This window comes from Mustela nigripes, chromosome 8 (assembly GCF_022355385.1).
Source record: "Mustela nigripes isolate SB6536 chromosome 8, MUSNIG.SB6536, whole genome shotgun sequence".
NCBI lineage: Eukaryota > Metazoa > Chordata > Mammalia > Carnivora > Mustelidae > Mustela > Mustela nigripes.
Genome location: NC_081564.1, coordinates 44,582,613 through 44,608,124, shown reverse-complemented (window position 1 = coordinate 44,608,124; position 25,512 = coordinate 44,582,613). Strand labels below are relative to the sequence as shown.

Sequence of the window (25,512 nt, the reverse complement as noted above, 5' to 3'; positions counted from 1 at the left end):
TATGTTCCCTATGTTCCTACTTCGCAGAGGATTTTTTATCATGAGTGGATGTTGTACTTCGTCACATGCTTTTTCTGCCTCTATTAAAATGTTCATGTGGTTTTTATCCTTTCTTTTATTGATATAACATATCACATTGATTTGCAAATATTGAACCACCCTTGCATCCCAGGAATAAAACCCACTTGATTGTAGTGAATGATTGTTTTACTGTATTGTTGGGTTCTGTTTGCTAATATTTTTTGAAGACTTTTGCATCTATGTTCATCAGAATTAATGACCTGTAGTCATTAAGACTTTTTCTGTAATGTCTTTATCTGGTTTTGGTATCAGGGTAATGCTAGCCTCACAGAATGAATTTGAAAGTTTTCCGTCCTCTTATATTTTTTGGATAATTTGGGAAGAATAGGAATTATCTTGAAATGTTTGGTAGAATTCACCTGTGAAGCCATCTGGTCTTGGGCTTTTTTTTTTCTTTTTTAACATATAATGTATTATTTGCCCCAGGGGTACAGGTCTGTGAATCATTGGCTTACACACTTCACAGCACTCATCATGGCACATACCCTCCCCAATGTCCATAACCTAGCCACCCACTCCACACCCCCCTACACTCCAGAAACCCTGTTTGTTTCATGGGACTAAGAGTCTCTTATGGTTTGTCTTCCTCCTAATCCCTTCTTGTTTCATTTTTTCCCCCCTACTCCCCATGACCCCCTGCCCTGCCTCTCAAATTCCTCATATCAGGGAGATCATATGATAATTGTCTTTCTCTGGTTGACTTATTTCACTCAGCATAATGCCCTCTAGTTCTATATACAATGTTGCAAATGGCAAGATTTCATTTCTTTTGATGGCTGCATAGTATTCCATTGTATATTTATACCACATCTTCTTTATCCATTCATCTGTTGATGGACTCTAGGTTCTTTTTATAGTTTGGCTACTGTGGATGTTGCTGCTATAAATATTCAAGTGCATGTGCCACTTTGGATCACTACATTTGTATCTTTAGGGCAAATAGCCAGCAGTGCAATTGCTGGGTTGTAGGGTAGTTCTGTTTTCAACTTTTTGAGGAAACTCCATGCTGTTTTCCAGAGTGGTTGCACCAGCTTGCATTCCCACCAACTGTGTAGGAAGGTTCCACTTTCTCCACATCCTCACCAGCATCCGTCATTTCCTGACTTGTTAATTTGAGCCACTCTGACTGGTGTGAGGTGGTATCTCATTGTGGTTTTGATTTGTATTTCCCTGATGCCGAGTGATATTGAGCACTTTTTCCTGTGTCTGTTGGCCATTTTGATGTCTTCTTTGCAGAAATGTCTGTTCATGTCTTCTGCCTATTTCTTGATTGGATTATTTGTTCTTTGGGTGTTGTGTTTGATAAGTTCTTTATAGATTTTGGACACTAGCCCTTTATCTGACATGTCATTTGCAAATATCTTCTCCCATTCTGTTGGTTGTCTTTTGGTTTTGTTGATTGTTTCCTTTGCTGTGCCAAATCTTTTGATCTTGATGAAGTCCCACTAGTTCATTTTTGCTCTTACTTCTCTTGGTTTTGGCGATGTTTCTAGGAAGAAGTTGCTGCAGCTGAGGTTGAAGATGTTGCTGCCTGTGTTCTCCTTAAGGATTTTGATGGATTCCCGTTGGACTTTTGTTTGTTGGGAGTTTTTTGATTACTGATTTAATTTCATTGCTGGTAACTGGTCTATTCAGATTTTCTATTTCTTCCTGTTTCAGTTTTGGTAGGATATATGTTTCTAGGAATTTAAATAATTCTTTGTATTTCAATGGTGTTCGTTGTTATTTCTCCTTTTTGACTTCTGATTTTATTTTAATCCTCTCTCTTTTCTTTTTGATCCTGATTTCATTGATCTGTTGTTTTTTTATTTACTTTACCATCTATTTCTGCTCTAATCTTTATTATTTTTTTCCTTTTGGTTTTGGGTTTTGTTTGTTTGTTTGTTTCTCGCTCCTTTAGATGTTAGGTTAGGTTGTTTATTTGAGATTTTTCTTGCTTTCTGAGATAGGTCTGTATTGCCGTATTGCCATATACTTACTTCTTAGAAACACTTTTGCTATATTCCAAAAATTTGGGACCTTTGTGTTTTCATTTTCATTTTTTTCTTTGTTTTTGCTTTCTTCCTTAATTTCTTCATTGACCCATCCATTATTTAGTAGAATGTTATTAACTTCATGTATTTGTGCTCTTTCCAGATTTTTTTTCTTGTGGTTGATCTCTAGTCATAGCATTTTGGTCAGTAAAGAAGCATAAATGACTACAATCTTTTGAATTTGTCAGTATTTGTTTTGTGATGTAATATGTGATCTATTCTGGTGAATGTTACATGTACACTTGAGAAGAATGTGTATTCTGCTGTTTTAGAATGGAATATTCAGGATATATCTGTTAAACCCAACCAGTCCAATGTGTCATTCAAAGCTACCATTTCCTTGTTGATTTTCTGTTTTGATAATCTGCCCATGATGTAAGTGGGGTGTTAAAGTCCCCTACTCTTATTATATTACTCTCAGTTAGTTCCTTTATGTTTGTTATTAACCTTTTTATATATTTGGGTGCTCCCATGTGCTGCTTGCACACTGCCCAGGTGTATACATATTTATAATTATTATATCTTGTTGGATTATCTCATTATTATATGGTATCCTTCTTTGTCTCTTGTTATAGTCTTTTTTTCAAAGTCTACTTTGTCTGATATAAGTATTGCTCCCCAGGCTTTCATTTGACATCCATGTACATGATAAATGTTTCTCCATCCCCTCACTTTCTATCCGCAGGTGACTTTTGGTCTGGAATGAGCCTTCTAGGCAGCAGATAGATGGGTCTCGTTATTTGGATTTTTTTTTAAGATTTATTCATTTATTTGAGAGAGAGAAAGAGAGAGAGCATGAGTGGAAGGGGCAAAGGGAGAGGGAAAGAGAGAATTTTAAGTAGGTTCCATGCCCTTGTTGTTCCTTCAACAAGGAAATGGTAGCTTTGAATGACACATTGGACTGGTTGGGTTTAACAGATATATCCTGAAGGAATTTTCAGTAGGTTCCAGTGCAGAGCCTGACACAGGGCTTGATCTCAAAATCCTGAGATTCTCAAGTCCAGTGAGTATCTTTTGGACCATTACTTTAAATTCCCTATCAGGCATGTTACTTATCTCCATTTCATTTAGATTTGTTGCTATGGTTTTGTCCTGTTCTTCCATTTGAGACATATTCTTCTGTCTCTTCATTTTATCTAACTCTCTGTGTCTGTTTCTGTTTGGAAAGTAAGCTATGTCGCCCACTCTTAAAACTAGTGGCCTTGTGAAAAAGAGCTCCTGTAGCATCCTGCAGTGCAATGTCCCCTGTTTCCAGTACCTGGCACTGCAGGGGGGGGGTCTCCCATGTGTGTTGTATGTGTTGTGTGTCCCCTGCTGTTGTGGCTGAGCCACTTTTTCCTTCAGCCCAGGAGAGTCCAGTGGCTCTCCTTGCTGTTTTGTGCAGTGTTTGGTCCTGGTGATTTTTGTGGGCCAGTCTGGGGCAAACCCAGGCTTGAGTTGAGTCAGACCAGTTTGCCAGACATGCAGTAGCAACAAACTGCAGGCTGCTTTCCCTGTGTTGTCCGCTGAGATGCTTTCACTGGCAGGTGGGGCCTGCGGTCAGACCAGCTGTCTGCACCCAGCCCACTGCTGGGGCCCCAGTATGATTGCTTGTGTGGTTACATTTCCCTCTCCCCAGGGCAGGAGTCACTTTGGAGTGCCACTGACCCTTGCTCGGGCTGCTTGTACACTGCCTGGTTTGTGGGTCTGGTTTGAGTGGGTTCCAGGCAAAAGCACACCAGAGGGGGCAGATCCACAACCCACACAGGGGGTAGTGCATGTCAGCCAGTTAGGTAGTGAATATCCATGCTTCACTGGTCCCTGCAGATGGTCATGGGAATTTGCTTGGGAGCAGGAGTAGGAAATGGTGCCTACCAGCTCCTTTGCTCCTAGAGAAGTCTTCCAAGGATCCCTGCTCCTCCAGCCATTTCTGAGACTAGTAAACAAATCTCCTTCCCATGTACCCCAGGCATTTTTTAAACTACTGCTTCTGTGCTGTATCTCTGTCGGCTGTTTGTGGTGCTGTTTTTTTAAGGGTGAGGACCCAGTTTCCTCTTGCCCTCCATCCTCTTCCAAAGCTGAGCCACTGATTTTTAAAATTCCAAGGACTCCTGGCTGGGTCAGTCAGTAGAGCATGCACTTCTTGATCTCTGTGTTGTGCGTTTGAGCCCCGCGTTGGGAATAGAGATTACTTACAAATAAAAATCTTAGGTTGCCTCTGGGTGTCTCCGTCAGTTAGCCGTTGGACTCTTGATTTCTGCTTGGGTCATGATCTCAAGATCATAAGGGGGAGAAGCAGACTTCCTGCTGAGCAGGGAACCCGATACAGAACTCGATCCCAGGACTCTGAGATTATGACCTGAGCTAAGGTAGAGAGAGGCTTTACTGACTGAGCCACCCAGGTGTCTCTCTCTCCCTCTGCTCCCCCGCCCCCCCCAACACACACAGCGTGTGCACACGTGCGCTCTCTCTCTCAAAAAAAAAATTTTTTTTAATAAAATAAAAACCTTTAAAAACTAGATAAAAATGAAATTCCAGGCTTTCAGTCCTGCTGGTTATAAGAACTCGTGAAATTTGGATCCTCTGTCTTTCAGAACCAAATATTATGGGGATTCATTGTCTCTGGCGCAGGCTCCCCAGTGTAATAATCTGTCTCCCTCCCTTCTTCACAGCTCTCTCCCCACCCAACCCCCCTCACCCTGCATACAGCAGTGGTCTATTTACCTCCCCATGCATCTCTGCCCTTCCTACCCTCTTCAGTGTGACCTCTTCTCTACCTTTAGTTATGGAGTTGGTTCTAGTCTTCAGGTCGTTTTCCACGTTATCTACAACGATGAGAGTGTCATCTATTGTGACTCCCATTGTATACCTATTGACACTCCACTGCATCTGTCAGACACATCTATCTATGTGAGCTTAGGGTCCTCCTACTTCACTATCATCCCAGTGATCTTCCAGATTGGTTTTAAATCAGATTCTTCTATCTGTAATCTAAATAAAAATTTTTCATGTTCAGGAGGAAGTTAGTAATACCAACTTCCACATGTCATTCTAATCCTGGGAAATACAGAGGAAGGTGTTCAACTTGATAATGGATGGTACAGCCTAACGAATGTCTAACATTCAAATACCAAATACGGTCTCATGGAAGCAGAGAAAATAGAGAACACTTCCATGAAGCCATTAGTTTTTATTTTTTTACTCTACCTGTACTTTTCATACATAGCAAATAAGACTTTCCCAAAATTCGTATTGAGATTCACAGAAATCAACAAAAGCCAAATGATGACCCAACATTTATTGAAGTATCAAAATATTATAATAGCTAACACTTACTGAATTAATAGCTAACATTACTATGCTAAGCACATTGCCTACATTATCTCGTTTACCCATTTGATTTAATCCAGCAGATGCTTTTATTATTCCCTATTTTGCAGATAAGGAGGGTGAACCTTGGAAAGGTTCTATAACTAGCCCAAGACCTGTCAACTCTACTGCCTTCCTACAAAATCCCACCCATGAATTAAAATGAGGCTTGTAAGAGTCACTCGTCACCCCGTACCTTCCTCCTGTAAAGTACCATCTTTCTCTTATCCACCCTAGAAAGGCAGGTTGCTGCGTACACAGAGGTAGTGGTCAAACTCACAGTTCCAAGCCCTTAAAAACAACTGGAAATTGAACTCTAAATCCCAGGAATTAAAAGCAATGTGCCCCCAGGTGACACAGTTAATCGATGATAGAGGCTGACGTGAACCCCCCGCCCCCCAGACTCCTACTGACTACTCTGGTCTCCTATATCTTTGAGGTACCTTGCATTTTTACTTGAATCAGTTCTAAAAAAAAGTCTTCTAAACTCAGAAAACCAACAGGTACGACCTAACCCATTAAGAACAGTGTTTGGGCCCAGAAATCATTTAATATGAATCATAAAATAAGACAATTACATCCCTCCTGCCTTCACATGCAGTGATTATGGTTCCTTTGGACTGCATTTCTGAAGGTAATGGGATTAAGTGGTGTTCTTCTTTTTAAGATTTTATTTATTTATTAGAGAGAGAGTGTGTGAGAGAGAACATGAGAGGGGAGAGGTCAGAGGGAGAAGCAGACTCCCCGCACAGCCGGGAGCCCGACGCAGGACTTGATCCCAGAACTCCGGGATCATGACCTGAGCCAAAGGCAGCCACTTAACCAACTGAACCACCCAGGCACCCTATTAAGTGGGTTTTTAAATTGAAAACTCCACCTGCAGCAGTTTGTCGCTTTGCTTTTTCTCTGTCTACTTTGCGTTATAAGGTTTTTCATGAGACACTCAATACTGAGAGAAATTGTGCACTTGGACGTGTCTCGAGTGGACCTGACATCTCTTTAGCCTCTCCTCCAGGACCCTCTCTGACATACATAACTGCTCTCTGTCTGTCTTCCATCTAGCATGGCACCACGCTCCTCATGGTCGCCTCCTATGCCGGTCACATAGACTGTGTGAGGGAACTGGTTCTGCAAGGAGCAGACATCAATCTCCAGAGAGAGGTAGGTCAGGTTTACACTTGAATAAGAATGACCCAAGTGACAGAGACTCGAAATTTTTACAGTGGTAAATAGGTAAGGAAGACCAGATTAATCATTGCTTTTTTCCTGCATGGCATTAATGCCCAGATTGTGGACTTTGCTGTGCCTAAAATAAGGCCCTAGAATGGACCATTGGGTGTACATCAGTGGAATGAATATTCTCAAGTGTGTGTTATAGTGTGAGGTAACCAAACCTCTAACCACATTCCCTGAGCACTCATACATTTCCTCCCAAGCTTAAATCAGGTCTTCCTTCTTCCCTGGGGAAGAGGTGCTGTAGAAGTTAAAGGATTTTCATGGAGATTTTTTTGTATTTTTAAAAAGATTGGGTCACCAACCTGTTCTGAATGAGGTTCACTTGCTAGACTATCTCAGTCATCCTCATCAAACTATGATTACAAAGGGCTTCTCTGACTGGCCACGTATTAAAAAGCTCTCCCCAAAAAGCCATGTGGTGGACATTGAACTAAAATGTGAGCCTGTTCCCATGCTTCATTCAAAGGCCACCTTGGGAGTTGAGTCTGGCTAGACCATTCTTGGTCCAGTGTAGAAGAGCAGTGGAAGGTTGGACCTTTTACCATACTTCGGGAGTCAGATCTGAGGGGGATCCATTTATTCTCAAGCTGATCTAGGGCCTTGCAAATTAACCTTTCTGGAGGTAGATCCATAGGTCAACCCTAAAGTGAATCTGACCTCTCAGTCCACACTAACTCAGACCCAAGATGGCATCCTGGGGCAAGCTTCAGACTGAACTGGAGCATTTGATGTTCCTTGATCCAGTCTTATCCTAGGGCCTACCCTACAGTTGTTTCAGAAAAGATGAGTCATCAACCAAACTTTCATCAATCAGTACACCCCGTCTTCCAGCCTGGACTGCTACCTCTGAGTAGAGCTGTGAGGGCTGGCTATTCTGTGGGGCACCTATAGTCCTTCCCTTCTCTCTTCTGGGTGTCACCTTGGCTCTGGACCATGGAAGAATGACACTTGATGAATAGACTCTGGAGTCTGGCTCTCCATAGGCCTGCGCCAGCAAGCCTGATCTATCAAGAGGAGCCATACAGACAGACCATAGCAAATCTAGTCTCAGACAGATTCTTTGGAGCAATTTTCACAACACTGGAGCATTGTTTTAAGCCATTTTTCATGTCAGCAGCTAATTTCCTTCTGGGAGGAAAATGTTTGGGCCCATTTAGAATTATAATTTGAAATTACCCTAATCTTTTTGTTTTTCCTTTATGCTTCACAGTCTTGGTTTATTATAGCTTTAAAGAATAGACAAACTTTTCTCTAATAAAAACAATATGATTCAGATCTGCTCCTCAAAAAACTTTATCCTGAAGGGCAAGTTTAACACACACAAGTATATCTTCAGAACAATTGTGAAAAGCTGAAAGAAGAGAAACATTTATTTGCTTTTCAGCCAATGTATGGTTTTTATGGTTTTATATTTATCTGTTTCATTCCGATTGCTCCACTAATATTCTTGGATATGAAAACTATTGTGTGTGTTGAACAAAAATGGCCCTCAAGGACTTACTGAAGTGTGCCCAATTTTGAAATAACCTTGTAGCCCAAATAATGTTGCTACATGAATGCCCAGTGGTCCCCTGAATTTCCCGAAGCCACCCCAGCCTCCGGTGACAGAGCTGCCAAAGAGAGGCCCCAAGCTCACACACGAGGTGAGTACCTAGCAGTGCTGTGGAAGGTACTCATGTAGCAGGCTTCTGTCTGGGTTCATTCTTAGTCCATTTTTTCCATTTAATCCATATCAAAATACTTGTTTCCTGAAAAGGTACCTGTCATTGTTTTCTTTGGATGGCTGTCTGCGTACACAGAGCTTGCAAGAACAGAAAGCTAATGATCCAGAGAGACCATTGCTCTAAAGAACCAGCAATATCAGCTAAAATTTCCAGGGTTAGGAACTGCGTGTGCAGTTTTCATGAGGCCCTGGGTTACAGTAATAAAGCACATACATTTAAGACCTTTATTCACATTCCAGCTGATGTCTGGCTCCTCTGTCTACAGATGGCCACATTCGTGTGCACAATGACTAATGAATGATACTTGTATGTTCCAAAATTGATTCACACTGCTATAGATATGGTTTTTCAATTAATATATCATAAAATCTTGATGAAAAGTCCTTTTTCTTAGGGAAGACACAATTTCTAGAAATTGTCTCTGGTAGTTTCTGAAATTTAATGTCTGTTGAGAAGATGAGGATTTTCCTATGCTAGCCAAGTTTCTTCATCCAGACCTGGTTACATCCAATGAAAGGATGCCTTCCACTTGTTTCTATGGGAACCAAGGGGAAAGTCACTCCTGCGTGGCAGGCAGAAAGGCTCTGGGAATGGTCACATTACCTGTGCCTCCCCAGGGCAGCGTCTGGTTGGGGGCATAGCCTGAGATAGACGGTCATGACTGGGAAGGTATTGGCTTGTGTTCTGCCACAGTGGTTGGGCTCATTGGTCCCTGTCTCAAACACACACACACATGCATACATGTATACACACACACATACACTTAAGAACATGCTTCAAGGTCATCAGTAATCCTTAAGGCCTGCTCCTCCTGGCTTCTCCCACCTGGATGAGAACCTACCACTTTAAGACTTCCAGGTGAGCTGTGGAAGGTGTCTCTCCTTACTGTGCCTGGGAAGGTGTAATGTGTGAGCTTCATCCCTGCTCAAAGCACTGGAATGAAGAGCATCTTTGTATGGAAAATAGATACTGCCCACAGAGTGGTATGATGAATTTGCTCCTATCACACAATGATCTGGCTACCAATCTTTGAGTCGGCTTGTGGGAATGGCTGGAAAGGGAGGATGCTCAAACTTGTGTCTCCGACTATCCCTGATCTGGTTTAACATTTGGAACCAGGCTGGTCCTCTTTTGAGGAATATTTTGAGTCTGTTTGGGTGAATTACTTAGATTCTTCTTGGGCTGGTAGCTTTCTACTGTGGGGTACTTAACTCTGTAGCTAGAAGTCTACCAGAACTCTTCCCTGTAAGAATGCCCATGTCACCAAGCATGGTAGTTAGTTCCCTGTGACCTCTGTAGCAAATTACCACCTACTAGGTGACTTCAAAGAACAGAAATTTACACTTTTACAATTTTGGAGGCCAGAAAATTCAAGGTGGGTCCACAGGGCTGCACTCGTTTTGAAAGCCCCAGGGGAGAACCCTTTCTCTACCACTTCCAGCTTCTGGTAGCTGTGGGCATTCCTTGACTTGTGGCCGCATCCCCTGTGCCTCTGTGGTCACATTACCTCTTCCCCTCCTCTATATCAAATGGGTCTCTATCCAGTTGTCACTGGATTTAGGGCCCCCCAGGACAAGCCAGGATAAGTGCCTTTTCTCAAAATCCTTAACTTAACCCCATCATATGCCACAGAAAGTAATATTCACAAGTTCCAGAAATTAGGACAAGGACATATCTTTTGGGTCCATCATTCATCCCATTAAACCAAAAATAAAGTTCCGCTTTCATATTCTCACTTCTCTGAACAAGGAATATAATCAGTTCAAATGTAGCTCCCTCCTAGGTTAGAAGGCTTACATACAAGGATATTGTTTTGTGTGCAAATGTACAACAAATGCAATGTAACTAAATGCCTTAAAACCAGCTGTTTGTTCTCTCCTAGTCAGGTACAACTGCCCTGTTCTTTGCTGCCCAGCAAGGACATAATGACGTCGTGAGATTTCTCTTTGAGTTTGGAGCATCCACTGAATTTAGGACCAAAGTAAGAGAACTTTCTTGATTTCATACTTCGTTGAAGAATTTTAGCACTCATGATTATTCCTGTCTCTCCATCCATAGTATGAATTTGTGCTTCTTTTTTTTTTTTTTTCTTAAGCCTGGGTTAAAGCCTCTGCCTTCGGCTTGGGTCATGATCCCAGGGTCCTGGGATCGAGCCCCACATTGGGCTTTCTGCTCCACGGGAACCCGGCTTCCTCCTCTTTCTCTCTCTGCCTGCCTCTCTGCCTACTTGTGATCTCTGTCAAGTAAATAAATAAAATCTTTAAAAAAAAAAAAGACTTTATTTATTTTAGGAAGATAGAGAGAGAACACAAGCAGGAGAAGGGGTAGAGGGAGAAGCAGACTCCCCAATGAGCAGGGAGCCTGACATGGGGCTCCATCCCAGGACCCTGAGGTCATGACCTGAGCCAAAGGCAGACACTTAACTGAGCCACCCAGGCACCCCACTCTTTTTTACAAGATTTTCAAGCCTAAGAAGGTAGATTTCACAAATTTACTTGTAAAGGTTGAGAGGTAGTCCTAAGGAATCAATTCAAAATATGGCATTTTCCCTCTGGGCTCCTAATTTTATGGGGCATTATTTATGTTCTGTCTTGCACTGGTAGCTTCCTATTCTGGGACACTAAATTTTGTTATCAGGTTGGATACAATAGCAGGTGCTTTATAACTCCCTGTTTTCGTGGGCTTTTTTTTTTTTTTTTTTTTACTTCAAGATTAATCCCAGTGATCTATCAAAGTATTTAAGCCACTCTTAGTGGAATCTGAGAGATTTCTAAGGAGGGCAATCTGTCAGGCAGTTTACTTTTTGAGATGCCCTCACTGAAGTATGTAACACATGATTACAGTTTACATAGTTGGGCAAGGAAATGCGGTTCTTCCTTTAAAGAAGTCATTGAGTCTTCATGCGTGACACACAGATAAGAAAACTCAGGTTGCAGAAAGATCAGTTTTGTGTTTATGATATGATTGTACATGATAACTTAGGTTTATAGTAGGAGAATTTGAACTGCTTTAACATTTTTGGAATTGTCAACTTATTTCCAGCCTAATCAGAACCAAAAAATTCCTGGAAATTTGCCTGACTTGGAATCTTTCAGGCTTTCTTAAACCACCGTATGTGAAATTTGGATGTCAGGGGAGTTTCCAGTGGATTTTTTTTTTCTTTTCCTGTTAAGATGCTAACTATTAAGTAGATCTGAATTTCAGATAAGATCGGTCTGTTCCGAACGTGCTGTTGGACAGTACACATGCCTCCACACATGCTGCATATAATATACAATAATCCAAAAAATATGTTTGTATGTATTTTCATATTATCATTTTATTTGTCATAATAAAAGTAATACAACTAAAAATAGAAAGTAAAGTTCTACAAATGTAAATCTCAGCTCTCTGAACTAAGTCAGAATGGTCATGCCCCGCATATGGCTGCTTTAGTCTTCTTGGTTAACAAGTTAATGCCGGCTTTCAGCCTTTGTCTCTGCAACAGTTGCTGTCCCAGAAATCCATGGAACACAGGGCCTGGAGCGCAATTCCAAATGTTTCCATTAGGTCACCTGCAGGTGTCCAAGAACTTTCCATGGGAAGAAGAGAATGTCAAGAGGCGTTCAGTTTTCATATGATCCTGTCATTAAAATTACCTTTGTTTCAACAGTTGTTCTCATCATTATTAAAGCTATATCCCCCAAAATGTATTTTTAAAAATAAAAGGTACAGAGGCACCTGGGTAGCTTAGTCAGTAAAGCATCTGCCTTCAGCTCAGGTCATGATCCTGGGATCCTGGGATCGAGCCCCACATCAGGCTCCCTGCTTAGGAGGGAATCTGCTTCTATCTCTCCCTCTGACCCCCTGGCTACCCCCAAATCATGGATGCATGCTGTCTCTCTCTCTCTCAAATAAATAAATAAATAAACTATTTAAAAATAAATAAATAAAAGGTACAGGGGCATGTGGGTTAAGCATCTGACTCTTGATCTCAGCTGAGGTTACGATCTCAGTGTCATGAGTTCAAGCCCCGAGTTAGACTCCACTCTGGGTATAGAGTCTACTTAAAAAATAAATAAAATAGGGGCACCTGAGTGGCTCAGTGGGTTAAGGCCTCTGCCTTCAGCTCAGGTCATGGTCCTGGGGTCCTGGGATCGAGCCCCACATCGGGATCTCTGCTCTGTGGGGAGCCTGCTTCCCTTCCTCTCTCTCTCTGCCTCTGCCTGCTGTGATCTCTGTCAAATGAATAGGTGAAATCTTTGAAAAAATAAAAAAATTAAATAAATAAATAAATAAAATAACAAAAATAAAAGGTACCAGCTCTTCTATGACAATCACCATATTTTATCTATTCTCTTACCTCATTAGGCAAAGAGAAAAACTGACAGAACAATAGTTGGACATGTTGGTGTTCCTCGCTGCTATTGCGATTTTTGTTGCCCATGCCCCCACTCACATTGGCCCACCCCCCCAGCAGCCTCAGCCCTTCAGTCTGTCCTCCATTTTCCGCCCTTCAAATCACAGCTCAAGTGCCCACTCCCACACATAGCCTGTGAACAAGGGAGCTCTTACAGCAATGTTTCTCCAAGTGAGACCTACCTGCCACCTTCACACCACAGTCCCCTCACACGACTGGTCAGAAAGCCTGTTTCTGGGCCTCACCAGAATAAGACCCTATGAGGGTGGGAGTCAGAGAGCGGGCGTTCTGCATAAACACTCTGTGCCCCAGATTTATAAACCACCCTCTCTTAGAGTTAGGATTTGTATTTCAGAACGAGATGACATGTTCTTACATTATTTACAACGAGCACAGATGCCCACAGACCAATTCGCAGAGCCAAACAAACAGCTCTCCAGATGTAGATGGGAAAAGATAATGCCTTGGCTGCAGCACCTGAGAAAAACCATCAAGGGTTTCAGTTGACCACAGACTCAGTGAGTCAGTAGTGTGATGTGGTTGACATGAAAGCTAGTTCTAATTCAGGCTGTCAAGATAAAAGTTGAATAGATGGAACAAAGGAATGTCCCATTCCCCATCGGACCACATCTACTCTTCTGGGCTCCGATTCGTTTTAGGGCCCATATTATAAAACAGATCTGGACAGACTGGCACATGTTCAAAGGAAAATGCTAAATAGGATGGTGAGAGGTTCACATGGTACATGCAGTTACCCACTCTTAATGGACCCACACCTTATCCCCTGAAGACAATGGCCCCAGATGGTTACTCCATAAATCACCTTAATCTTCGAGGCCCACAGCTGGGGGAAAACACAGGGAGAAGCCAGTAGTTGTCAAGAGGGTCTCTAGACAGAAGACACAGGAGACTTCAGGTAATTCCAAGACAGAAGTGACTGGTACAGGCTTTCTAGTCTTCATTTCCTTTATTGAGATGCAAATAGATAATTCTGCATTTGACATGGGCTGCGACTCACAATAACATAGTCCAGTAACTGTAATGTATCCCAAGCAAGTCATCCACATGTATGACGTGATGCCTTCAGGAGGAACCCTGTCATGACTATAAAGAGAAAGAGATGAAAAAGGAAAGGTGGGTTTGTTGTCATCTATGAGCAAAGTTTTTCCCAAAGCTCTCCCTCTGTGGAAGCATCTGCTCAGTAGACACGTCTGCACCCTTCTAACATGGTACTACCTTGCAGGATGGGGGCACAGCCCTGTTGGCTGCCAGCCAGTATGGACACAAGCGGGTGGTAGAGACGCTACTGAAGCATGGAGCCGACATCCACGACCAACTCCACGTGAGTGCGTTTTCAAGGGGACATTAGCTGGACGCTTGCCTACCCCCTCCTCAGCCACAGAATTGCAGTCTAAATTCAGGTGTCGGAAATGCTACCTCAAAAATATTTTAATGAGCGGTAGGACTTCAGTCCAAGAAAAAGCTGGAATTAGCCAGATGAGCTTTTTCTATGGAGAAGCACATAACCTTGTTTACCCACCTTTGTTTTACCCTTTAAACCTCTCATACATACGCGGCAGCTCATATAACGTATGTGGGCAGGAGCTTAAAAATCACGTGACACGTACTTACCCATAAGATAACCAGCCTGGCATATGGGCTTGCTGAAAAGCAGAATAATGCTGTTGTAGAGTTATCCGGGAGGAAGAGCACACATAAAGGAGAAATCAAGTTATTCGAAGAGAAGTGAGATCGGGTAGGGTTGAAGAACTGAAGAACACGCACACCACTGGCCTTCCAGAGGCTCCTGCTGCGAGTGTGGGTCTGTTGCAGCTAATTGACAATTAGCACATGGCCCAGAGGCTCTTTCCATCGTCGCCGTCAATCCTGTTATTCTGGCTTTGGACAATAACAAAGATAAAATATAAAGAGATGAAGTGACTTGATAGAGTCATCACGAGGAGTAGAAGGGTTCCTACTGCTGGTTCCACAGGAATCGTATTTTAGGCTATCCCACCAGCAGACATGCAAACACACAACACCTTCACAGACATGTAGTGAGATGTGTCAGTGGGAACTTCTCCATTTGAACACCCTCCCCTGAGTTTACATGATGGACTTCCATGTCACAGACCTCTGTGAAGCACATAGCAGCTAGCACCACCCTTTTGCACTTCAAAATCTGGAACACCCTTTGAACACGCAGCTTTCTCACTTCAATGACCAAGTTCCTTGATACGGGTCTGAGGGAGTGATTCTCAGCTCTGGTGGCCATTAGAACCACATAGGGAACTGGGGGTGGGGGGAGAACTTCCAAGCCCATCCCAGATGGAGCTGGAATCTCTGAGGGCACCACTAGGGCAGCAGATGGTTCTGATGGGCGGCCAAGTCTAAGAACACGGGTCCACAGCTTTGGCTAATTCTTTGGCTGCATATAATGAAGTATATATGAGAGCATGAATGAGAGAGAGAGTGTGTGTGTGTATATGTGTGTGTGTGTGTGTGTGTATGTGTGTGTAGTTCAACAGGAAGTACACAAGTCTTTGGAAAAGGAAAATGAGTTGTGATTTTCATCCCATTACCATTAATAGTCAGCAATCCAAATGGACTGGCAGATTTGTGCTTGTTAGACAACATTCCATCCAAAAGGCTCACCCCAGAGTGGCAAATAATCTTAGAAATGCAGAGTTTGGGGAGAGCCCATTCCTGTACTAAATTATTCTCTGTTGTGAAGTGACTCAAGAAATTACATGCACCGGGGCACCTGGATGGCTCAGCTGGTTAGGCGCCTGCCTTCGGCTCAGGTCTTGATCCCGGAGTCCCAGGATCAAGTCCTGCATTGGGCTTCCAGCTCCATGGGGAGTCTGCTTCTCCCTCTGACCTTCTCCCCTCTCAGGCTCATTCTCTCTTTCTCTCTCAATTAAATAAATAAAATATTAAAGAAAAAAAAGAAATTTCATGCACTGAAACCTCCATTTTATGCGAAGACATTCACCCTCACCCAAATTGTCCAAATACGAATGTTTCCACTAGAAACAATCAAAACATGGAGGATCCCCAGTCAATGACTCCTGAAAGCTTCTAGGAACAGAAATGTGTCGTGTGCAGTAAAAACTGCAATGCTTGGACAGGCATTTTAGGGAATGTCCGAATTAATGGCTACGAAGAGCACGGTGGATTTTCTGTGGCCACACAGTAAGGAGCAGCTGAATATTTCATCCCCATATCAAACATCTGATTAAAGATCTATACAGGCTGAGTAATTTTTTAATGATTGCCTGAAGAGGAGTCTGGCAGCTCAGCTGTCACCCACCAGAAACCTAGCACCCTCCACCTGGCTGGACTGGCAGGGAAAAGCACTTTTTATTTTAGCTTGTGGTTACAGTTCCTGATGGGAGGGGTGGTAATTAACTGGGTGAGCGAGGTGTTTTCCACTAGATTGTGCCCAGGTTTTCCACTGCGGTCTAGAAATAATGAGGCTCGGCCCACTCTGTGAATGCTGTCTACAGGAGGTGAGCCTCTGGGGAGGAGGCATGCTCTGAGCCGAGGGCTGTGCTCGCCGCCATTACCAGTGACAGGTCTTTAAGAAAGAAATGCCCAGAGGACCTAGACACTCAGTTAAAAGGAAAACACACTAAAGGGAACTGGAAGCCAGCACTTGCTTTGCACTTTCCTGTAGGACTTCTTCATTCTTTATACGTGTTGTTGGTGTCTTCTGGGCTGTCGGGGAGCGAGTTCATGGAGTTCACCAGGGCAGTTTTTCTAGAAGCATCTTTTGTTTCAAAGCTTAGAAAAATGGCATGTTGGGGGGGGGGGGACATGGAGATAGGGGCAAGAAAGAGAAAGGGGTAGGAAAGATCTAATTAAAAGGACACTTTAATTTCTGATTCATAAAAACATACCATACTGGTTCAGGGGACTTGTTCATTGTTTTTTAATTAATAGACTTTATTTTGTGTTTGTTCTTTAAACTAACACTGAGCCCTTACTTGACCAAAGAATTGAAGTGGAAAACTGCATTAAACGTATGTATTTGTTAAACTAATCAAAAGGGGATAACCCTGAGATCCCACAAAGAACACTGGTGACAGCTAACGAAAGGTCTGTGCAGATGAGAGAAAAATGATAACTAGCTATTTTGACAGCCTGGGTGCTGCTGCCAAGGGAGTGGATGATAGGCTCCATGATCAAGATTGTGTAAAGGGAACAGTCACTATATTTGTTATAACGTATCCTTTTAAGTTTATTTGAAACACTACCTTTCCACCTGACTTCTTGTGATATTTTAGACCTGTTCTTCAAAGAATAAAACACTAACCTTGAATACGAAAACAAAGTGGGGGACAGAAGTGGCAAGTTGGATTAAACGGATGTATTTTTAATTGAATTTCTTTTAAAATAAACATGAAAGATGATTTGAACCCTTTCATTCTGATATCTTTCAGGATGGAGCCACTGCCCTCTTCCTCGCTGCCCAAGGTGGTTACTTGGATGTGATTCGACTGTTGTTGTCCTCAGGAGCAAAAGTCAACCAGCCAAGGCAGGTAATGTCCTTGTGGGCAGGGCTGTGGGGCAGGGAGGGCCTGCCCGTCCTGCAGCAGCTCCTGAGATAACTGGTCAACTCTGGGCATCCTTCAACCCTTTCGCCTCAGTGATAAAGTTAATCTTGGATTAGGGTTTCTCCTATTCTTTGTTTGGGCTCACCAGCAAGCCTGCGATACCGGGCTGACTTCACCATTTACTGTTTTTGAAAATTGGGTGTTTGGTGGCTGAGGTCAAGTACATACACGGCCGCCTCCTGTTCAAATAAATTATGGCTGTGCTGAGGTCATGAGAGTGCACTCGCCTGGGACATAGGTAAATAGAGGTGAGTCAGGTAGCCTTGCCCCTCTCCAGTCCCTCTGCTGATACTATGTCTTATCTCTTACCCCTGGCCCAGAAGATGAGCCCTTCAGCCCACTGGGAATCATTAGTAGGTTCTACACCTTCATCTCTCCCAATTATAACGCTATTGAGACTGACTTTACCAAAACCAAGCTAACATCTAGCAAATCAGTTGATACCTAAAAGAACAGAACTACCAGGTAATATAGGTCACACTTTATGAATGGTAAAGAACCATCCAAATCTAAGGCATTATAATTAGCTTCTCTTATATAGGAATGGTTTCTGCACTAATCAATTTGTTTTTAACAGAACATTTCAGATTAAAGTAACATAACTTTAAGGGTAGTTTTCTCGGGGAAAAGTCAAGCTGATTTCTTCCCAGGAAATGACACCCAGGCAGATTCCCATAATAATATAACCTGATGTGTAATGTAACATATGCTTATATGTTCACATAGGGAAGGTTGGTCTGAGCTCTTGGACCCAGGCTTCTTCAGTCTTTAGAAGTCCAAGTGCATAGGAACCTAAGATGACAAAGGGCCTTTGGGCAAAGTGAGTTTGAGGTCAGGAATCCTGAATTCTAGATCCCAGCTCTGCCAATAACTAGCTGTGTGGTTTGGAACAAGTGAATCAGCATCTCTTGACTTCTCTTCCTTCATCTGAAAATTAGGAGGCTGGACAGGATGACCCTGAGAATCTCTTCAAGCTCCCCCTTTTTAATAACTGTTTTATTCAAAACTCAATCAATATTTCTTAAGCACTTAACGTACGCCAAATACTGCTACGTAAGATTAAACTTTTAGAGTTTTAAAGACAGTCTTAGATTTAGATGGCCCCAGGAATACTCTTGGGAGAGGAGGCTCTTTGGAAAAGTTGCACTTCCATACCTGCCAGAGTTGATGTTTGGGGATTGGAGCTTAATATTTTCTTGTTGGTCCTCCTTATTTTAAAAGTTTTGATTGATTCTGAATCGGGTGCTTCATTTTGCCAAAGGTCATTTTTAGATTGCAGAAGTTTGATCTGGAGGCCATTATTGAGGGTACCACCGTGAATTTAGAAATGAAAGATTGTCAAGATTACCAGGCTTCTCTATCTGTACATCTTTCTTAAATAGTCTCTGGCACTTTGACAAATCTATTTGTAAAGTGAATCGTACTAACCGTATGCCTCAGGTACTATTCATAAAAAAACAAGTTGATATAAGAGATTATATTTCAGGGCGCATGGGTGGCTCAGTTGGTTAAGTGACTGCCTTCGGCTCAGATCATGATCCTGGAGTCCCAGGATTGAGTCCCATATTGGGCTCCCTGCTCAGCAGGGAGTCTCCTTCTCCTGCTGACCTCTCTCCTCTCAGCTCTCTTTCTCTTATTCTCTCTCTCTCTCTCTCTCTCTCAAATAAATAAATAAATAAAATCTTTTAAAAAAAGATTATATTTCAAATAGTGCACGGATGGTGACCACTCAAATCTAAGTTGAGTCATAAGATGACCCCGAAGCCAAGAAATTAAAGAGTGAGCCAACAGTACGGGGCTGGCCACACCCCCACGCCTGCTTTCATTCCTCATGGTGAGGATGACCTGGTCAAAAATGACCTAGTCCAGCTGTTTGGAGGATCCCTCCCTCAGATCAAAATGCAAGTGACATGCCCTTCAAAGACTGCATCCAGTGCAATTGTGTGGAATTATGAGTCCAGTTCTAAAAAAATTGTTATTCAGGAAAAGGGGTGTTTTATAAAATAAAAATAGCTTTGGAGGGAAAAAAGCAATGGAATTTTTCCTTTTTATAGGGTACATTAACCCCACTGTACCTTTAAGCCATACTCTTTTTATTACCTGCCATGAGCTGATAAGAAAAGGTTATCTAGCCAGGTCAGACTAGCCCAGGTCCTGTCTTCTTTGAAACTGTAAACTCTGCACAAAATAAAAGAAAAAAAAAAGCAAACTCTGCATATTTAATTCCCTTCCTACAAAACAAGCAGGGTCATAAATATGGCAAAAGCGATAGTAGTCCTGGATGACTTTGTCACAAGTTATGAGGAGCTTTTAAAAAAAAGGGGGGGTAACTAAAAGTTTCCATTAAAATGGCCTGTGAGTGCTAGACTATTACATCAGCAGGGCATTCGGAAACCAGTGCAGTATTCCAAAATCTCAGCTGACACATGGAATCCCTGTCAGAAAATTCTTGAATTTATAAAACAAAGGCAAGGATGTTTGCCCGATTTCATTTCTTAATGTTTTTAGATAAATTGGATTTATGATTTCTTTCCTTGCCATTCTCTGGGGTCCCAACAGTTTATGGTACCCCTGGGACAGCATGTTCACAGAGTTGCACTGAAATTATTCCGCAGACTGAGCTTCAGGGAATCTGAACAGTGGTAGGAGTGGCTTTTCCTTGTAACTCTATCATGGATGAACTGAAAACCTTTCTAGGGCTTTTGTGAGAAGGAATCCAAATCACAAAGTTATAAGCAGACTTTGGAAAGACTGAGCTCTTGATTTGAAACTTGAAAAATATTTCTGCCTTGTTCATCCTAAAGAGGGTCAAGGTCACCAAGATCATTGTAGTCTATAGTCAAGCTAAAAATTCATCTTCAGTTCTTTCTATGTGACCACAGCATGTAGAGTTGATACACTCAGGCCTTTTTAATCACCAGCTAAGATGGCTGTTTAGTCTGTTTTTCTATCAACAAAATGCTTTGAAGTGTACTTTTCCTAACTCAACTCATCCCCCTTATGAAACAGTGCTTTCATGGAGTGGCACCGGTCTGAGTGTCTACCCAGGGCTGAGTCTGGCCTGTCATCACTCATCTCCAACTTGTCCTCTCAGTGTGCTAATAAGGATTTTTTTGGAGCCTGAGAGAAAGGTCACTCATAAAGTGTCTTCTCTAGCCTTGGTTTGCACTTGTATGCAGAGATGCTAGGGCCCGGATAGTGCTGGTCCTCGCAGGTTGCAAGCTTGGAGGGGCAAACCCAGTGGTGGCCAATGGGAAAAAGTGGAGCAAATGGATTTTTGCAGTGTCCTGAGGGCTTGGGGGGGGAAACATACAGCAACAGGGAGGCCCCAATTCTTGCATGCCCTCTGCACATGATAGGCACTCTGAAAACTTCTATTGTCTCCATAAGCCACCCCATGGTTTGAGCAGAGCTCCAGTGAGGCCTGGAAGGCTAAAGACGTAGTGATGAGTGGCTGCAAACTAGAACAAGACTCACATGTAGGGCCTGGGCACCAGTGCCAGGACAACTGTAAAACCCAGCTAGGGAGCCACATCCACGCCACTGGGTGGAGAATGGCTTGTGAGTTATGGGGATATAGATAACTTAAGGAAATGAAACACAGTCCATTTTGTTTATTGACTGCATGACCTTGAGCAAGTCACTTACATTTCCTGAATTTCAGGGGTTCTTTGGGTTTCCTTTATTATTTTAATTCTAGTACAGGTAACGTTCAGTGTTGTATTAGTTTCAGGCATGTAACAGAGTGATTCAACAGTTCTATATATTGCTCAGTACTCAACACAGTAAGTTCACTCTTAATCCCTTCACGTATAACACTCATCTCCCCCTCACCCGCTCTGGTAAGCATTGGTGTGTTCTCTATAATTAACAATCTGTTTCTTAGCTTGTATTTCTTTTTTTAATCCCTTGTTCATTTGTTTTGTTTCTTAAATTCCATATATGAGTGAATCATATGGTATTTGTCTTTCTCTGACTGATTTATTGCCCTTAGCATTATACCTGCTAGGTCTATCCATGTTGTTGCAAATGGCAGGGTTTCATTCTTTTTTATGGCTCAGTAATATACGTGTGTGTGTGTGTCCACACACACACACACACACACACACACACACACACACCACATCTTCCTTAACCATTCCGGTATCGATGGACATTTGAACTGTTTCCATATCTTGGCTATTATAAGTAATGCTGCAATAAACAGAGGTGCCTATATCTTTTCAAGTTAGTGTTTTCATGTTCTTTGGGTAAATATCCAGTAGTGGAGTTACAGAATCATGTAGTAATTCTATTTTTAATTTTTTAAGGAAATTCCTTACTGTTTTCCACCTTGGCTGTACCAGTTTGCATTCCCACCACTGAACAGTATGAGAGTTCTTTTTTATTTTTTTACAGATTTTATTTATTATTTATTTGACAGACAGAGATCACAAGAAGGCAGAGTCAGGCAGAGAGAGAGGGGAAGCAGGCTCACTGCTGAGCAGAGAGCCCGATGTGGGACTCAATCCCAGGACCCTAAGATCATGACCTGAGCCGAAGGCAAGGCTTAACCCACTGAGTCACCCAGGCGCCCCGAGAATTCTTTTTCTCCACATCCTTACCAACACCTGTTGTTTCTTGTGTTGTTGATTTTAGCCATTCTGACAGGTGTGAGGTGTTATCTCATTGTGGTTTTGATTTGTATTTCCTTGATGACGAATGATCTTGAACATCTTTCCATGCATCTGTTGGCCATCTATAGTCCTTCTTTAGAGAAATGTCTGTTCATGTCTTTTGCCCACTTTTAAACTGAATTACTTGGTTTTTTGAGTGTTGTGTTGCATCATAGAAACCCATCAGAAGGGGCACCTGGGTGGCTCAGTGGGTTAAGCCGCGGCTCAGGTCATGATCTCAGGGTCCTGGGATCGAGTCCGCATCGGGCTCTCTGTTCAGCAGGGAGCCTGCTTCCCTCTCTCTCTCTCTCTCTCTCTGCCTGCCTCTCCATCTACTTGTGATTTCTCTCTGTCAAATAAATAAATAAAATCTAAAAAAAAAAAAAAAAACCATCAGAAGTCAGGGTTGCGCCATTTCTCTCGTGAGCCATGTAGTCTGTGTCATCTCAAAGTCCCCTCTTGCCTCTCTTTCTGTCTTCCTACTCCCTTTTTTCCTAGCATCCTCTGCCTACTCATCTTGCATATAGTCCCTAAGTTTATAGGTCAGACTACCCAACTCTTGGAATAGCGATGTCATGGTTGCCACTGGGCTCTACTGACTGGACCACAGTGGACTGGCTGGCCTGCCCACCCTTGGTATGAGCACCTGTGGATGGGGGAAATAGGCTCAGGCTGGGCAAGACAGACATCTCATATCAACTTTTACAGACCTATTTTCCAGCCTGGAGACACCAAGCAGGGACCCCTGTGTGTGGCTTGAATCTAGAGATGGAAGTAGCCTAAGCGTGAGGACTAGAAGAAGCAGAAGCAAAAAGTTAGTGCTGCGAAATATATTCATTCCCATGGACAAAATAATTTTAATTAATTTGCTAAATAATCTTTAGGACCCTAACTAAAACGAACTAATATTTAGTTTCTAAAACAAATGATGTCATATGCATCATCTCGTGCTATGATCTATCTATAAAACTGTTATAAAAGGATACTTACAAATATCATCTCAGATGGAGGGAGGGGATAACCCAATCAGAAGGAACTGTGCAAGTCACCTGTGTAACCATCTATCAGACACATGAATCCTCTCTTAATAATCCTGCTGAGTGGTAATCAGCCACTGTTGAACCCCTCCAGGCGCAGGGACTCATTACTGCTATTGAGTCTGTAACCAGCCCTCACCACCACCTCTGTCTTACACTGAGCCAAAATCTCAAGTAACTTTTACCCATCAGCCCTCTTTATGCCACTTGGTATGCAAAATTGGTCTAAATCCTTTTCTGCTTGGTTTGCACACAAATAGTAAATGACAGCTCTCATAACCCTGTGAATCTCATGTTCTTCAAGCTGAGTGTCCTATTTCCTTTTCTTAAAAAGGCACCAGAGACGTCCTGACTTCCTGTGATTTAGTTCACTGTGATTTATTTGATTCAACTTATTTTAAAACTCTATATTTACAAAAATATAAATTTTTAAATGTTTTTCCTGCTCCAATTCTGTCAAAACTCAACAAAAAGGAGCCAAGTTGACTTAATTTCTGTCATTTCATTGTGAAGTCATCTTTAAAGCGAAGACTCTGACCATGAGAATAGTAGGAAAAAATAAGAGAAAACAGGAACTGAGGTGTACAGAAAGAAGTGAAAACCTTTCTCCACAAACTAGATAATCAACTAATAAATGCTTTGATTTGACAGTAATGCTCCAACTCACATTCAATTTCCCAGGTTTAACCACAAATCTCATTTTACCATTCTCACCTATTCAGTTATCTCACAGGAAAACTGAGAGAATCAAAGAATGTGGAGTGTTTTATAAACACAAGTACAAATTAAGGGGATTCTTGTTTTACATGTGCTTTTTCAGGCGCTTCATTGTTTTCATGATCAATACGCAGATTCTGCGTATTTTCTAAGCATGCGCTAGCCGGTCCTGTGCTCAGCACCTTCCTGCATGTTTCCATGAGTATCTCTGGGAGGCTACATTTTTGCAGACGAGAACAGAGGCTCAGGGTGATTTGCCTAAGGTCTCATAACCCGGAAGTGGTGGCTTCTTTTTCCACCTACCATGACTATTGCAATTTAAGTGATAGAAGTTCAGCGTTGGCGTGACTGTTATGAATTGATGCTATTAATATTTTTTCCCAATATACCACCTCTCAACATCTTTCCACATGTTAGTATCAATTAAGATCATTTTACTAACAGGCAAGCCCTTGGAAGGCACATTGAACAAGTCGCCAGTGGGCTCTTTGCGGCTGGCTGCCTTTCCTTGCATGCCCTCTGGTGGACATAGTGACAAAGAACAGGTGAGCCCAGAGCAGGCGAGGAGGGACAAGAGTTTCCAGCGCTCTGCCTCCCTCTCCTGCCCTCTTCCATTCCAGCGCACACCGCTTGGACCACAGTCCGCTGGATTTCCTTCTCTGCTTGAACCAACCACACCTGTCCAAGCCTCTGTGACTGTAAATACTCTTCCTTCTACATGGAATGCCCCCCCCTCCCCCCCACCTAGCAAAATCCTAGTCTTCCTTTAAGGCCCAGCCCAGATATCGCCCCAACTGACCCCCGTAACCTCTACACAGTAAGCAGGTGCCTCTCCTGACTCATCTTGAGCACTTTTGTCCATACTTTACTATAGCACTCTAATCATCTTGAAATTTCCATGTCCCATCTCCACTAGACTAAGTTCCTTTGAGACCTGAGACCAGAGACCATGTCTTCTTTAGTATTCTGCCAGAGACTTAGAAGATACTTAATAATTGCTGGTTGGTTGAGTGAATGAAGGAATGAATGATTCTAAATTAGGAGAATCAAATTAACTAATGAATGTAGACATTCTTTGTAAAACGAAAGTACAAAGTAAGGTATTATTTCTATTGCTAATAATGATCTTCAGATTCAAGAATATTCCTACAGAGACCTTGTAAAAAGCTTGAAGCAGCTCTAGGTGTTCATCTTTTTTCCGCCCTGTTTCACTCAGCACCTCTTTCCCACCTCTCCCAAGACACAGTACCAGTGTCTTCCTACCACCCCTCAGCACTCCTGGATCCTTCTAGATTCCTAATTTGACATCACCCACCACCCCACTCAGACCTCTTTGTCCTGTATCCCTTTGCCTGGACAGCAATGGGCAAGAATCTTGTGCCTGCTGTGGCTAGTAGAATGGAGCTGAAATTATATACTGCAGTAGAAAATGAAGCTTTATGTTCTCTAACTGAATCATCTGGTTCTTCCGCCCCATTCCCACTGTTGAGTAATTCAGTCTTATCTGACCAAAACAGTCCCCTGGGACTGTATTGTCTTCATTACGTCAGAGCCTATGTTTAGTGAGTTCTAGTCCCTCCGCCCTCCTCCTTGCCCTTCCCTCCAAACTGGCCTAAGTCCTCAGAGGTCAGGCTATCATCCCCACGTTAAGGTGGGGTGGGGA

At 42.5% G+C, this 25,512-nt stretch overlaps 1 protein-coding gene across 3 annotated transcripts in view; it reads left to right on the top strand.

Annotated features, from left to right (window-relative positions):
• ANKRD29 (ankyrin repeat domain 29) overlaps positions 1–25,512 on the top strand; it is a 54,447-nt gene that overhangs the window by 16,230 nt on the left and 12,705 nt on the right. For all 3 annotated transcript variants that reach the window (XM_059409364.1, XM_059409362.1, XM_059409363.1), the window contains 4 exons: positions 6,525–6,623; positions 10,305–10,403; positions 14,065–14,163; positions 17,267–17,365. In XM_059409364.1, the coding sequence (XP_059265347.1) occupies positions 6,525–6,623; positions 10,305–10,403; positions 14,065–14,163; positions 17,267–17,365 (396 nt within the window). The remainder of the gene's footprint in view (positions 1–6,524; positions 6,624–10,304; positions 10,404–14,064; positions 14,164–17,266; positions 17,366–25,512) is intronic.